A 16,577-nucleotide genomic window follows, 5' to 3' on the forward strand; every position below is an offset into this window, starting at 1 on the left:
TTGTTTCTATATCTGCACCAGTTATCCGTCATATTGGATTCGGCAACATGAAGGTTGTAGTAGCGTAGAATAACGATTATGCATTTTCTTAAGTATGTCTCTATGTTTTTATTTTTTGATTGATTGATCGATCTGTAGTTTAATCCTTTTTAGCACCGAGGCTATATGAGACATGGACCTACAGCTTAACGTGCGATCCGAACTAGATGGGAACCCACCAGAAATCGAACCTGAATCCCCCTGCGTCAAAGGCATGTACTCTGACCAAATAATCATTTAAGTAGGGGTGTTTACATAAATAGCGGTCTGTCTTAGTTGTGAGTATTTAATTTTTTTTTTTTTTTTTTTTTTTTTTACATAAGAAGTGAATTGTTTATGCAGAGAAATTAGTGAAGTCTTGTGCACAAGTTATTATAGCTGAACATTTGTGGGTATAGTTATGCTTGTACTAATCAAGGTATGGTGATTCATTAAAAATGAATTCTTCAATTTTTAAAATGTAAGAGCAAATCTTTCCTTGAAAAACCCTCATCATATCTCCAAGTGATGAAAGGTACAGGTAGGCGGCTGAATTAGGAAGAGTTGCAGCTTCAAATTAGAAATCTGAACTGGGGCTATATGTTCATAGCCAAAATTGTTCCTTGAGCATACATCTAATTTGTTAAAAGTTACCAAATTTTAAAGAAACATGACGTGTGCTTTCTCTGATTCTTCACAATGGGTTCTATGCTTGGAGTGAAAGTTAGGTAGGGCGAAGGAGAGGGGAAGAGGAGGAATTCATTCTCAACTAAGAAAAATTTTTCGGGTTAACTTTTGTAATACACATACATATGGCGCATGTGTAACAATTATTTCTATTGGTTGTAATTGAAATCTGTGAAGAGAAATGCGGTAATATTAAAAAAAACACTCCCTTTAATTTGGCTTGATATCAATAATAATAATAATAATAATAATAATAATAATAATAATAATAATAATAATAATAATAATAATAATAATAATAATAATACATAGCTGTTTGTGAAAATTGCGACACAAAGAAGGAATCGTAAAATTGTGTTCAAACTTACATGACTTGTGTGGTAGGTTTTGATGTAATAGCGATTAAAATCTCAGCAGGATGGCGCAAGTATGAGCGTAGCAGTGCCCTCGGTTCGATACAAGGAGATATCTGTTTACTCAGCATTCAGATAATGGAACGTGGCCAAACAAGCGGGAAACTAGAGAGGAAGAGCCACTATGCCTTGTCGGCATCAAGGAGCGCAACACAAATGGACGACTACTTTCAAATGGGATTGTCGGGCCTACGGAAAATCTGCTATGGAGCATGTCACACCACAGCGATGAGTGTGTAGAAGCAATGAACAGTAAAGAATTGTACGCAGCAACGACAGGGCAGTAGCGCGCAATATGAGTATGCTATATGATGACATTTTGTTAGTATGGCCGTAACGGATCATATAACGTCATCCACAGTATTAATTCGACGCCAAAATGCAATAACGGTTGTGGGCTTGACTGCGTTGAGAGCTCAATCACGCATACTGAAGGGTGGACTGGCGGCACGTAGGTCTTTGTGTAGGCTTTCGTTGAACCACAAACACCTCAGACTACAATAGGCGCGTCAACACCGTTGCTGACGTTCTGAAAGGCAGACAGTCGTGTTTTTGCACAAATTTTAGTTCTTGTTCTACAGTGGTGGCTGCAGAAGCTATTGTGGTGAGCACAATCTGCCACTGTGGATTTTCAAGTGTCATAGCAACCGAACGGCAGGTGTAATGGTGTAAGTCAATGGTTCCAAACCTTTTTTGACTGATGACACACATTATTATACGCTTGCGACATCGCGACAGCACTTCACGCACTCAATCTAATGTATTTTAGGGAAGCAAGATTTTTGGATTTTTGTAAACGTTTATTTTTCCATAATACCTTGCTCAAGATGGTTAAAGCTTCGAAACCTCCCCCTTGCGTATGTCAATAAAGTACTGACTCTACGTAGTACTAGGCATTGATGCTGTCGTTGAAAGCATTGAATACTACAGTCTCTCTCAAAGTCGATTTTAACTCATTTATTTTACATTCAAGCGACCACAGTGTTGTACATTTGTACGTGCGGTATAGATCATGTCAATATATTTCTATCTGAATAACAAAAATACTTTATATCTTATTACTAGTAGACCATACATCTTTTTTAAAGGGTTTATGTAAAACATGACCAGATGGTTTGATACTACCAAATTATAAATATACACAGTTAACTTACACATTACTGATACATATTCTTACTTACATAGCTACTTGCTGTATTATTTACAATTGCCAACTTCACCATGATAGCTTTATACTTACTAGCTTTTCATTTAACTGTAGCTTTACAAGTTTCTTGTGTATGTTCAAAGTATTCAGAGACAGAATAAAAACAATGTTTCAACAGGTATCGTGTTAGTCTTTCTTTGAAAATTTTATCTGGTTTGGAATCTCTTATATTGTTGGGTAATTTGTTGTAAATTAATATTCCTGTATACTTAAGACCTTTGATAAAGTGTTGTACTATGTGTAGAAATAGCAAAATTCCTTTTCTTTCTAGTATTGTACATATACACATCACTATTGAACTTAAGTGTCGGTTTGAGATATTAATTTATTCAAATTACCATTCGTAATATGTGAAGACAAGGTAGTGGAAGAATTTTTAGTTCCCTGAATGTTTTTCTACATGAAGCTCTTGATTTAATACCTTTTATTGTTCATATTATTCTTATCTGAATTTCGACTATCTGACTTTGCGCTGGAGTTCCCCAGTGTACTGTCCCATATGAAAGTAGCGTTTTAAACTATGATAAATATTCTTAAGTGTTGATATGTTGAATGAAGTTTTCACGCTTTTTAATGCATAGTGTACTTTACAAAGTTTCTTTTGTAGTGTGTTGATGTACTTATCCCAGTTATGTATTAATTCGTACATTAAATTCTAGAATTTCGAAACATACTGTATGGGTCTGCGTGACACATCGGTTGGGAACCACTGATATATAAGGCACCATCGACTGGAACTCGCAATCTCGCCTGCTAGGCTTTGAGAGCAATCTCGTCAATGATCGCTACACCTGGAATGTTCTAGATGTCCAGCACATATCCTTCGTTTGGACAACCAGGACACTATGTTTCAGGACGACAATGACCGACGACAGGATTCGTTACACTTTTCTCTTGAACGGACGTCTGACATTTTGTCCATCGATGTATAGGGTGTGGCTGGTCGCACCTTGTTCGCCATAGTTCTTCAGCATACCGTGTCAATGCCTTGTGAACTCACACACAAGCAACGTCACAAGTGATTTCAAGGAGACACATTAAATGCCTCTTTGATTCGATGTCACGACTTGTTGAAATTATGACTGCAAAGCGTGGAGTCATCACCGATACTTTTTTTTTTTTTTTTTATCCAGCTAAGAGGTGTTATTCAATTCTGACATTGTAATCACTTCTGTACAGTCATATAACGAATCTGTGGTAGAAATTTCATTCCATTCAACTGGCGTTGCAATTTTCACAAACAGCAATGTATAATAATAATTCATCTCATTTTATTGAAAATAAATCAGAAAAGGATTTATATATTTTTCACTGAAAAGCATTTCCTTTTAACATGATATGATTTTCCTTTATATTTTCGATAAACCCTACATTCTACGATGTGATGATTTTACTTGCTTTTTTTCGACGTACTATAAGCAAAGAAAGACGAATTAGTAACTATATAGAGGCAAAGCTATGAATGGGAGCTTGTGATTGGCTGAGTGAAATGCTGGCTTCTGATTGGCTGAGGGATGCTGGCTCCTGATTGGTTGTTGTTGTGGCTACAAGAAATAGCCCTGTTGAATGCCTGCTTTTTGTTCCTGAAAAGGGCTGACCAGATAGGGCTCAGTTGAAACTTGTTGTCTCTGTTGAGACTATTCCTTTTCCGTGAGATAGCTATGGCTCCCTTCATTTTTCTGTCTCCAAAATTGCTGCACTTGGTAACTATGGTGGTATTTATGAAATCAATTCTGTGTCTAAGCTCTAGGCTACGTTCTAGACTGTGCTTAAGTTATTTTTATGTGTATTAAAATGATACATGCGTACTTTATAGGCGAATTGGTAGAGTTTTCATATATGTATCTTACATATGAATATATGTATAATGCACCTTATACAATGATCGTCTGCTCTTTCACTATGAAATCACCAATAATGAAACCGTTGCTGATGTCCCCATTAATCCCCCATCTCATTCATTCTTTTTTTTTTTTTTTAATTCCGGAAACTGCTATTTTTAACTTCAGTAGTAATATAGGAGCTCTATCCATCACGACTCTGAAACTTGCTATAAAAATAACAATCTTTTCTGACTAAAGTATATACACTTATTTATTACAACTAAAATACAGTATTACGGTTTCGACAACTAACGTTATCTTCAAACATTGTATTTTAGTTTTAGTAAACAAGTGTATATACTCTGGTCAGAAAAGTTTTGGTAATTCATATATATATAGGGTGACACAAAAATTTGTCACGATATTTTGGGAATAGATTCCTCACATTAAACTAAGGAAAAAATTCATATGGACCGGTGGTCGGAAGTGCATAGTTTTGTAGTTATAGAGTACCGGTACCGGAAACGTTAAAAAATGAACTTTAAAGGTCTATAGTTCCACTACTATAGTACCGATCGTAATCAGGTCAGGACATCACTGAGGAGTTAGTAAGTGAACTATCCAAATATCCATCTTTCAGAACATCCAGTACTTGCACAATAATTTTTAGAGAGGCTGTTTGGGAGTACTTGAACACTCTCTACTCACCTCTCTAAAAATTGGAATGAATAGGAAGAAAGATACAAAGGATTGAAAATTTAACTTTTACTAAGGATTGAAAAAATATATATGGAGCTCACTAATTGGGAACACGAATATTTCAGCTCTGAATATTAATTGTAATGTTTGTTTTACAGCATTGAATATAATTTTGCAGTTCCTTTTATTTCGATTAAGTGATTGTTTCTATTAAGTGATTAAGGGCGTCTCACAAGACTGCGGTTGTCTGCAGTTGAGAACGAGATAATGCAATGAAAACAATTATTTTTTTTTTATTTATTGTGTAGTTTGATGCATGATTGAAGATTTTCAGGATCGTTTCCTCCACTTCTACTTTTTATAGTTTTTTTTGAAAGTAACTCAATAACAACAAAAAATATGAAAATATTTTAAAATAGATCATTTAAAACTTACAAAATGTTATTAAATGTTGTTTATTTGTTTAAATGTCTTTTATTAAATAAACTACTATTTGTCCTCAAAGTCTTTTACTAAATAAACTACTATTGGTTCTCAAGGCCTTTTCTTAAATGAACTAATATTTGTTCTCAATGCCTCTTATTAAATGAACTAATATTTGTTCATACGGCCTTTTATTAAATGAACTAGTGTTTGTTTTGAAGGCTTTTTACTAAATGAACTAATGTTTGTTTTCAAGACTTTTTATTAAATGAACTAATATGTGTTTTCAAGGCCTTTTTATTAAATGAACTAATACTGGTACTCAAGGGCTTTTATTAAATAACCGATTTGTTCTAAAAGCTTTTCATTAAATGAGCTAATATTTGGTCTCAAGATCTTTTATTAAACGAACTAATATTTGTTCTGAAGGCCTTCTATTAAATGACCTAATATTTGTTCTGAATTAAATAAACAATTTGTTCTCAAAACCTTTTACTAAATGAACTAATATTTGTTTTCACAGTCTTTTGCTAAATGAAATCATATTTGTTTTCAAGGCCTTTTATTAAATGAAATACGTTTCCAAGGCCCTTTATTAAATGGACTACAATAACACACTGAGCAAGGCTGTGTGGTAAATTATGTAAAACACACAATCATGTAACAGTTATAGTGTTGAAACTGTTACGTGATTGTGTGTTTTATATATTTATCACATAGCCTTGCTCAGCGCTTTGTTGTGTTTAGTTTGACAATATGAAATCAAGGCCTGATGGAATAGTTAAATGAACTAATATTTGTTTTTAAGGCCTTTTGTTAAATGAACTAAAATTTGTTTTCAACACATTTTATTTGCTTTCATTTCATGACCTTTTATTAAATGAACTAATATTTATTTCTAAAACCCTTTACAAAGTGCAGAAATTCGAGCATCCTCCAACTGTGACTCCATAAACTATCTACCCAAATTTTAGGTCTCTAAGAAAAGACCTTGAAATTATTATTAATTTTTCTTAATAGTATGCAAGTAGTTACTATTAAGCTATTTTTTTTTAATTAAAATTCTTTGTTGTGTCTAAGTTGTTCAGTAAGATTTAAAAATGTGATGAAGATCGCAGGGAGGGCTTTTACTGAATGATTGTACGGTTTTCTTACTAATATTGGAAACCATAATAAATAAAATTATTTACTAGCAAGACTTACATCCTTAATGCCTTTGAAATTTAAGTTCTAACCCTATATAGGTGACTTGAAAGTATAACATCTTTACCTCATACCTTTACCTTAAACCAACTACGTCTTCATTAGAACGGCAACTATATATTGTAATATACCACATGCTTGTGTTTACAAACACCGAACATGTGATTGTGTTTACAAAACATTCTACACGTGCTTCTATTTATAAACAACAACCATGTGTACTTTACGATGGAGTACTACGCCTTACGTTGGAGTACTACAAGTTGCAGAAGACAGAGACTACAGCGACACCACGGATCACATGACGACGAGGGAAGAGCAGCTCCACCGCCTCTCTCAAAGCGCCTATATAACGGAAAGGAGTCAATGGACAGTAACCCGTCTGCGATTAGTTACCCCTCCTTTAGCTTGCCTGGAGCTCTAGGAGATACCCAACCCAAAGCCTCTAGTTTGCTTCAAAACTCTAGGCTTTTCCTTTCCTCCCGCTTAGCTTGCTTCGGAGCTCTGTCGGGATTCCCAAGCTCAGTCACTTAGCTTTGACCATGAACTCTGTGACTCTTAACCCCCTCTCTGCTTGCTTCGGAGCATGGGGGATCCCTAATACATTCCACTTAGCTTGCTGCGGAGCTCTGTGGAGATCCTACGCGAGATGCTTAGGCCTTGGGTCATTTTTCTCTACCTTGTATTAGAGAAATTAAATTATTGTACTATTCTTGTAGAATACTCCTTGTAGTGGATTTTATAATAAAACTGGTAGTGGGAAAAGATTCCGGACATATAATTTTACTCTACCAAGCTCTATCTACCCCTTAACAGAGAGAATTTTACAATATATTGTCGAAGCCATAGCTGAGGATAGTCTATTGTGCTATGGTATTTTATGTGGAGTAGTGAATGGATGAAACAGTGTGAATTTTACGAGTGTTTCTCAGAATTAAAGATGTTACTTTTTAAATGAACTATACTAATTGTGCTAATAATAGGAGGTATAACTATTTGCTATGTATATATACTACAAAATAAAATAAAAGACTATTATAACTCACCCTTATCGTTCTCATATGTTCCTTTTTAGCTGCCCTGGAATGTCCGCATAATTTCCGATAAACCCATTTTATCAAATACCAACAGCTCTTTGGAGTTGGAATGACATTAAAAGGTGGCGGCACTGTTCCCCCTTCTTCGAAGTAGCTAATCCAAAGTTTACTTCTGGCAAATTTCCATTCTGTATCTGCTCGCTCCTAGCAACAAAAAAGGACAAAATAGCACTGTTAAGTAACAGTTAAATTGGACAGAATCATATGAAGCATGGACAATTATCTGTAAATTAAAAGTACGTTACGAAACATTTATATAAAATAGAATAATAAAAGTAAATGCACGAAATCATGCAAATTTATTTTTCCAATCTAACATCTGAAACTAAGAAAAACCAGCTGCAAGTAATGCAAGCAGATGACATGGAATTATAATTACAGTAAAACCTGTTAAACTTGGCCACCTCTGTACTTTGGTCCACTTAATTTGGCCGCCCATCTGTGAAACAATGCAGATATAGCATATTATATCTCTGTAAACTGATTGGTTGTATAAATTAGACAAATATTTGAGGAACCAATTAAGATCAACTTAGACAGGCTTCACTGTATAATTGTGTTACGTCTGTTCTCTGTATATGCAACTGCCTAAATATTTCGGCTTTGTATATGTAACTGCCTAAATATTTCGGCTGAAAATCGTCAATCTTGATCACAAGAAGTTGTATTAATATATAAATGCTGATTTACAGTGTACTGAAGAAGGATTTATAAATTTATTTATTTCCTGTTTGGTTTTATTCACAAGGTTATAATATTGCATGGCAAATATATCCTTCTATAATATATAGAAAGTTGACAAAGGTAGTGCTTGCTGGAGAGATTTCTTACAATTGTAAACTAATAAAAGAAGACAAAAAATTGTGAAGAAAGAAATATCTTAGTTTTCGTTAGATAACTGTACAATTTTCAGAACAAAAGTAAGCACAAGAGTTGGGAATACTGAATGACTAAGTGCTTATCTGGGTTTCAGAAATTTCTGCAGTTCAGTATAAATTGACGACTTCTCTCTCCAAAACTTTTAAATCCACCTTAACCTACATTCGTGCTCAAGGCTGACGATTTTCAGCCAAAATGTTGAAGATACTACATTAAGTTTTAATAACATAAGAATATTTTGACGCTTTTTGCCTCCTTAGTGTGTGTAATGAAATGTGTTTGCACTGTATTTATATATACATAATAACTATTGTTTCAAATTTTACATTTATATTTAAAAAAATGTCAAAAGATCCTAAAAAGGATTACAGCAAACCAGCACGCATACCAGTTTGTATTTTTCAAGCTTTTCATGCCAGCCTGTGTATCAAAGCTTTCTTGCGAGTAGAGAGCTTTTTAAAAGAAAAAGCTGGATATTCAGTTCTTTCAACAAAATTGAACGGAACAATAATCGAAACGATATGCTGATTGCCTTGGTAATATCCTAATACAGGTAGCTATAAAGTCCGGAAACCTAGCACCGCATTACTATATGGAATAGGCGTTAATAGTTGGATGACATTTTTCCCCACACGCCGTATTGGAAAAAAGGAGCCCACAAACTGTACATTAGGATCAAATGTGTGAAATATTGAAATCTATCAGTATAAGTTAAACTGAATAAAGACCTCTAGATTGAAATACATTTGGACTAAATTCACATGTTCTAGATCATCTCCGGGATGATATAATAAGTATTGCAACGGCTACTGTATATATATTCACATTCACATGCGGAAGAGAATGCATAAAGAAACTTGCATGGAATTATTGGCGAAGTGTGTTAATAATACTGTTTTACATGTATTGTCCATTTTGCATCAAGAAATCTACAAAGAAATTTAATGGAATACTTGGTGAAGTGTGTTGAAAATGGTGGTCTACATATGTTATGTGTCTTGCATCAAGGAATCCCTAAAGAAACTTTATGGAAGGTTTAACGAAGTGTGTTGGGAATGTTGATCTACATGTTATGTGCATTTTGTATCAAGGAATCTATAAAGAAGCTTGAAAGAATGTTTAGTGAAGTGTGTTGATAAAGATGGTCTACATGCTTCATGCGCTTTGTATAAAGGAGTCCATAAAGAAACTTGAGGGAATGTGTAGCAAAGTGTATTGAAATTGGTGGGCTACTTGTTTCGTGCGTTTCATATTAGAGAATCCATAAAGGAAATTGATGGGACGTGTGTTAAGAATGGCAATCTACATATTTCATGCGCTTTGTATGAAGGAGTCCATAAAGAAACTTGATAGAATGTTTAGCGAAGCATGTCGAAAATTGTAGTCTACATGTTTCGTGCGTTTCGTATCAAGGAATCCATAAAGGAACTCAATGAGAAGTTTAACGAGGTATATTGAGAGTGGTGGTCTACGTGTTTCGCGAATTTTACATCAAGGAATCTACAAAGAAACTTGATGAAACTTAGGCAGTTTTGCATTACAGAAAATTTTCTTGCATTACATTCTGTCATTGAACCCAGTCTTTAGAGCTACCCTGTTTTTTGATGCTGCACAAAAAATATATTAACGCTTAAATAAGGATAATAGAAAATTATTTGAATAAAATATTTAATCAATCAAAATGCAATAAATATGCGCGTATATCATGCTATCTATACTACACGTTCTCAAACACTACTACTGCAAAAATCATGCAGTATTTGAAACAGTATTATTATACCTATATACATATTATCGAATTAAAATAAAATTAAAACAAAGTATCTAAACATATTTACTCGCAATTTGGTTTGTAATTACTATTTTCTAAAAAAAAATAATTGAAATATGTTTTTCATAGGAGCAAAACTTTCAGCAGTCACTGATTTTTGAAACTTTCACTCTGAAATAACTTTAAGAAAGTTAACTCGGCCATTAATGAAACATTTAATGGTAATTGATTTGGATGCTATATATTCTACTTTTAGAAAAACAAATAACCTAAATAAAAATGAAATTGACCAAAACTAACACTTATTATTATTATTAAACTGTATGACAGTTTCCGTAATATATGATTGTCTGTATTGGACACTGATATATTGGTGAAGCTGTTTTCGGTAATATATCATTTCCTGTATTATACACTGGCAATATATCAGAAACTGGCATATTGGTGAAGCTGTTTTCGATAATATATCATTTCCTGTATCAGACACTGATATATTGGTGAAGCTGTTTTCGGTAATATGTCATTTCCTGTATTATACACTGGCAATATATCAGAAACTGGCATATTGGTGAAGCTGTTTTCGATAATATATCATTTCCTGTATCAGACACTGATATATTGGTGAAGCTGTTTTCGGTAATATGTCATTTCCTGTATTATACACAGGTAATATATCAGAAACTGGCATATTGGTGAAGCTGTTTTCGATAATATATCATTTCCTGTATCAGACACTGATATATTGGTGAAGCTGTTTTCGGTAATATGTCATTTCCTGTATTATACACAGGTAATATATCAGAAACTGGCATATTGGTGAAGCTGTTTTCGATAATATATCATTTCCTGTATCAGAGACTGGTATAATGGTAACGCTGTAACATAGGTTGATAATATTAAGTGTCTGCTTTGGTCAGATTTTGATTTTTTTTTAAAGTTATTTGATCGTTAACAAAATTAAATTTCCAGCTCATACAATGTGATTTGTGGACGTAATATCAGGGATACGGATGCAACAACACAAATAAAATTACGACAAATGTCCATATTATATTAATGTAGTTTTTCGTTTTTGTTTTTCCTTTATTTCTCTTCTTTTCTATTTTCTTTTACTTTTTTTTTGTTTGTAGCTATTCAAGGAACAATTATCGCTGTTCATATGGGGTATCATTATTATGCCTATGTATGCAGAATGTGTGCATAGGTCATATCAGAAATACCGATGTGTAAAGACATTCAGATGGAGAAAGGTTTAATCAAAGTTGAAAACTTGACAGGGAGAGGAAAGATGGTCTAAGTATAAGATGTATATGAATTCTCCGTAGTAGTTTAAAATTAAAATTAAAATTGGCTCTAGCTTCAGCATAGGGTGGGAGATAAGTATGATCCGGATCCTATGCTAATTATGGATCTCGACTTATATAGTTCCGATGCTGAAAATCAACCAGAAATTCCTAACAATGATGATGATCATGTCTTTCTGAATATTATTCCATCTCCATATTCTCAATAACAATAGGTAGGAAATAAACGGCATCTAAAGTGGGTTTTGTATCCAGCGTTTGAAATCATGGAAAGTGTATTGCTATCAAATACATTAACTTACGACGTATGTTTAATCACATTAATTTGCTCTGTCACGTAGAAAATGTATTTCCGCGCAAAAAAGTTTACTGCTAAAAAAAAAAAAAAAAAAAAAAAAAAAAAAAAAAAAAAAAAAAAAAAAAAGACAACAGTATTGATTCAATCTAGCAATTGATATATCAATAAATATCTTCTTTAGACTCAAGAGGAACAAAGAAGTCTGTTTAAGTGTTAAAAAAAAACACTAACGGGGAGCACCTTTATAAAGCGAAAGAAAGTTTTAATGTATAGTATGAGTAAATCAGAAATATATTCAACCACTTCTCAAAACCTTATGACCTGCATGAATTCCCTTATTTTGGATTAAAATTAAATTCTTAAAAGCCTGACATACTAAAAATAATACAAAATTTACTATTTTCCTTTTGCAAAGAAGAAGATAATGAAATACAACTTACCACAATAGATGACGTCATTCTACAACAGAAAGTATGAACCTGAAGAATTTTCAGTGTTGCTATCCATAGAAATTACAATGTTGCCAGAATAACAATTTCCCCAAAATCTAAGTTAAGGTAGTGACTAGAGAAATGAATTCAACTGCAATTGATTACGTATCATATTGTTTTGGTATGTTGTGAACTACTTTTTAAATAATTGTTGTATTTAGTTTGTAATAAACAAAATAGTTTTAACAGACAGTTATTAAAATTAAATAATAATGTTATTTAGAAAGTAGTTCACAGATAATGTAGAATAACATTATCTGTGATTGTGATAAGTTGCATTTCATTATCTCCTTTCACTTATGAATAAACAAGCAAAAGAAAAATAATAAGTTTTGCACTATTTTTAATATGTCAGGCTCTTAACATGTAAAAATCGACATGACATTGTATTTTTTTGTTCACTAAATATAGATTTGCACTTATGACACTAAAAATTTCCCTTTGAGCTTAGGAACTAAGCTTGGTGATGGTCTGTTAATTGATGACAACAAATTGCAGAATTGCAGATCCAGAAGACATTTTCTTATAAATCCAGCACTAGGGAAAGCACAGTATATATATATAAGGAAAATTTTTCACCCTTCTTCTATCCCGTCAAATAAATTTTGTCCTTGTTTTAAACTTTCAATGCACGTTCGGATTGTGTAAACGTGAGTATTTTTCAAATTTTTAATTTGAACATGTAAAAGTTTGATTTTATTGGGCTTTCAAATTCTAATAATGTGAGGATGGATACTGAATGAAAAATATGTTCGAGAGCGATTTCCAGATTGTTCAATTTCAAATATAACTTGACTGGTTAAATAACTATATTTCTTTCTTTATTTTCATAAAACGATATATATTAACACATTTATAAGTGCATAATTTGTAAGTAAATACATTATACCTATAACTAAATTGAGCGGGAAGAATAGTTCATTGGCATTGAGCTTTATAAGGAATGCACAACGTCTAATTAAAATAATTGCACGTTATGAATTGCTTGCCAAGCTTAATGTCAATAAATTATTCTGTTCTACGAGTATACATTATGGGTTTCAGTAGTTGTATGACATGGTTTCTTGCAAAACAAAATACACAATAGAATATTTACTTTGTACTAAACTTTAGTATAAACTTTATAACGTAACCAATTAATCTTTACTATTTGATCAATACTTTCAAAGATGTTACATAGAACCCTGTTTTTTTTTTAAATAGTAAACACTGATATCCTACAGTCAATTGACAATAGTGTCATTTTTTATTTTCTTTATAGAGAAAGAGGGACTGTCAACATTAAAAAGTCTTAAACTTAATCATGTTTGCTGTATATTCTCAGATTTAGCAGTCTGCTAATCTATTACACACAGTTCAAAAACAAGAACTAGTAATCAGATGCATATTGTGTGATTAACTGTTATGCATCTCAATATCACACAAAAGTACACAAAAGTGTTCAAAGGTGAAAAAAATGTTATTACAAAACACGCATATAATACACGTTCAAAGGTGAAAAAAGTGTTATTGTGCCTATTAAAAAGACAATGTCCTAAGCTTAAAAGTTCAATGTTGTTTTACATTTGAATATATATATATATATTCAATATATATTCAAATTTATGTTATTTCCATATAAAATACATCGAAAATCTTAATTCATCATTTATGAATAGAACATTTGAACCTTAATAAAATAGAGCACTAACATTTCCTACCTGTTGTAGGATATGGTGGCATATCTGATCCTCAAAAAAATTCTAAAATTGTCTAAATGAAAACCATTTGAAATAATAACATAACTGAGAACGAAAAAAAAAATGTTATAACTAAACTATCACATTCTAAATGAAGAAAAATGGATAACTTGTGTTCTTTAAGTACTTGTATTATTGTTTAGTTCCTCTTTAAGTACAAAAGTTATGCCGTACACATTCTTTTGATATTAGCAGTAACATTATAGTTCTGTGATGACAAATATATATTTTGTTTTTACTTTTGCTTTTGACAATTTTCTTTACCTCAAAATTTTATATTAATGGTAGCAGTACTATGGTAAAACACTTAAATACTGTAATCCTGAATGAGTATTTAACTGGTAGTTACATATAAAAAAGATTTTTCGTATTGCTATGTATTCAAGTATTATTCAGGATTTCTAATAACACAAAAAGAAGGGCTCTCATAAAATATATTCTTCAGTTTTTTTCGCATAAAATATTTCTTGTTGAAAACTTCTAAATAAATTTATACTTTATATATCGAAAATATATTATTTGTAAAATGTATTTCACAATTTCTAGTTTTTTTCATTGTTGCATATTATTATTCCTCTTTTGAATTATAATTATAAATCAAAAATTACATTTTTCTTAAATTTATATAACGTTATTAATAATGTGAGTATGAAAACTTAAATATTAACAAGTTTCCTACTTGAGTTGTAAAAACACAGAACAAATTGCACAATTAATTTCATAATTTGTGCAGTTCATTAGAAATATAAACTTAATAAATAAAAGATACGATTTTGTTTGATACTTTTTTAAAGAGCTAATCTAAAATGTTATTGAGTTTTGTGGAAAAATATAATAGAATTTCGAGATTTACTACAAAAGAAAAATTTAATGGGTTATTTTTTTAAAAAAATAAAACTGACTTGAATTCAAATAAGAGTTAAATTACTCGTAATATTTTGATGTTGGTTATTTGTAAGTACTGTCAAAGTAAGTACTTATAAACTCAAATTCGATTTCACAATAGATCAATCAAATTGTTCTGTGCATTATAGGATTCACGAATATTGACATTGAAGTCAAAGATTTTTGTAACAGTGTTATGGAAAATAAAAGATACGTACTTAGAAAAGAAAATTTACGTACTTAGACAATTTTTTGTTTTGGGATAAGATCTTTACCATGTGCGTTTGTAAGACAAAGAAACTGTTAATAGCATTAATCTCATAATAAATTTAAATTCATAGTTATGAAATGTCACGAAACTGTTTTAAAATGTATTATCTTTATCTATGCCATCCATGGAATAGTTTCTGAGTTCAGCAGCAGTCATAAGACATGATTAAATTGGTTTACTATAGGAAATTTTGTTCAACATCGTGATTGTTAGAAAGATACTTATGTGGTAGGGTTATGGTGTTAAGTTTCTTTTATAACATCTCTTAAAATATTCTATATTTAATTACATTATTCATTATCAGCTATAATTATGTTAAAAATATGTAATTTCCAGAGGTCTCACTACATTTATTATTATTAGATTCCATTTTATGGACACCATCTTTAATTTTATGATTAAATTAGCAAAATGAGTAAGAATGTACACGTCAAATTGATAATCTACACATTTTGTTAAGTATATCAAATTGTACATTAGCATGGATGTTTATCTATTTTTAAAAATCCTTTTGTCTATCAATAAGTTTTCCTTCGTTATGAAATAATATAATAATGATCCTTTAAAACTTAAAATATATACATTAAATAATCTATTAAGTACTCTTAAAGTTGAATAACGTTCACAATTTACTATAAGAACTAAATGTATGCATATATTCTAAGTGTATGCACAAATTATATTACGTTACAAAATGCAACATTAACTACGTTGATTTGCTACCTAAGAAAGTATAAACTAGTGAAAACAAATATGTGAGCTTGTGTTAAAAGTGCAAAAAGAGTAAAAATACTATTTTTGTAATTATTATTACGAACTATAATAATTGAAGTGTAGCTAAAAATTTCAGTGCTTTTTAGTTAAACATTTTAGAATCATGCATTTTTCAAGTGTTATAATTTACATTCTGTTGTTTAGAATGTTTTTTATTAAATATGTTCAAACTACATTAAATTCAAACTACCTCAAGCACATGCATATTACTTTCTAATCCAAAGAAAATGAAATATAATAAGTTTATTGATGGACCAGACCGCTGCATAGTTTAACACTCACATCTTTCCAAGTGAATGTAATTTAATTAATTACAAAATTTTGCTATAACGAATACTTCCACTTCTTATAAACATAATGAGAAACGTTATTTAACATATATTAATTTACATCTTATCTAGTAATTACATGTTACCGTTAAAGCGTGCATTTAAATTTATCACATAAAACAAGAATTTTAGGAAAATGGATCAAAAAATTGCGATCTTGGCCAATAATTAGTTTTTGGATTAGGGGCCACAAAATTTTTGAACGGCCCCTAAATAGAGTTTTCGTATTTTCTACGGAATAAGGACATCATACTGAGGTAAGTGAT

General features: G+C 31.5%; 1 protein-coding gene across 5 annotated transcripts in view; it reads right to left on the reverse strand.

Annotated features, from left to right (window-relative positions):
• Nucleotides 1-16,577, reverse strand: part of Trpgamma (Transient receptor potential cation channel gamma) — a 1,754,629-nt gene that overhangs the window by 49,445 nt on the left and 1,688,607 nt on the right. For all 5 annotated transcript variants that reach the window (XM_081752586.1, XM_081752588.1, XM_081752585.1 and 2 more), the window contains one exon: nt 7,520-7,714. In XM_081752586.1, coding sequence (XP_081608712.1) covers nt 7,520-7,714 — 195 coding nt within the window. The remainder of the gene's footprint in view (nt 1-7,519; nt 7,715-16,577) is intronic.

The sequence above is a fragment of the Thermobia domestica genome, chromosome 3 (genome assembly GCF_964235325.1).
Source record: "Thermobia domestica chromosome 3, izTheDome1.hap1.1, whole genome shotgun sequence".
Taxonomy (NCBI): Eukaryota; Metazoa; Arthropoda; class Insecta; order Zygentoma; family Lepismatidae; genus Thermobia; species Thermobia domestica.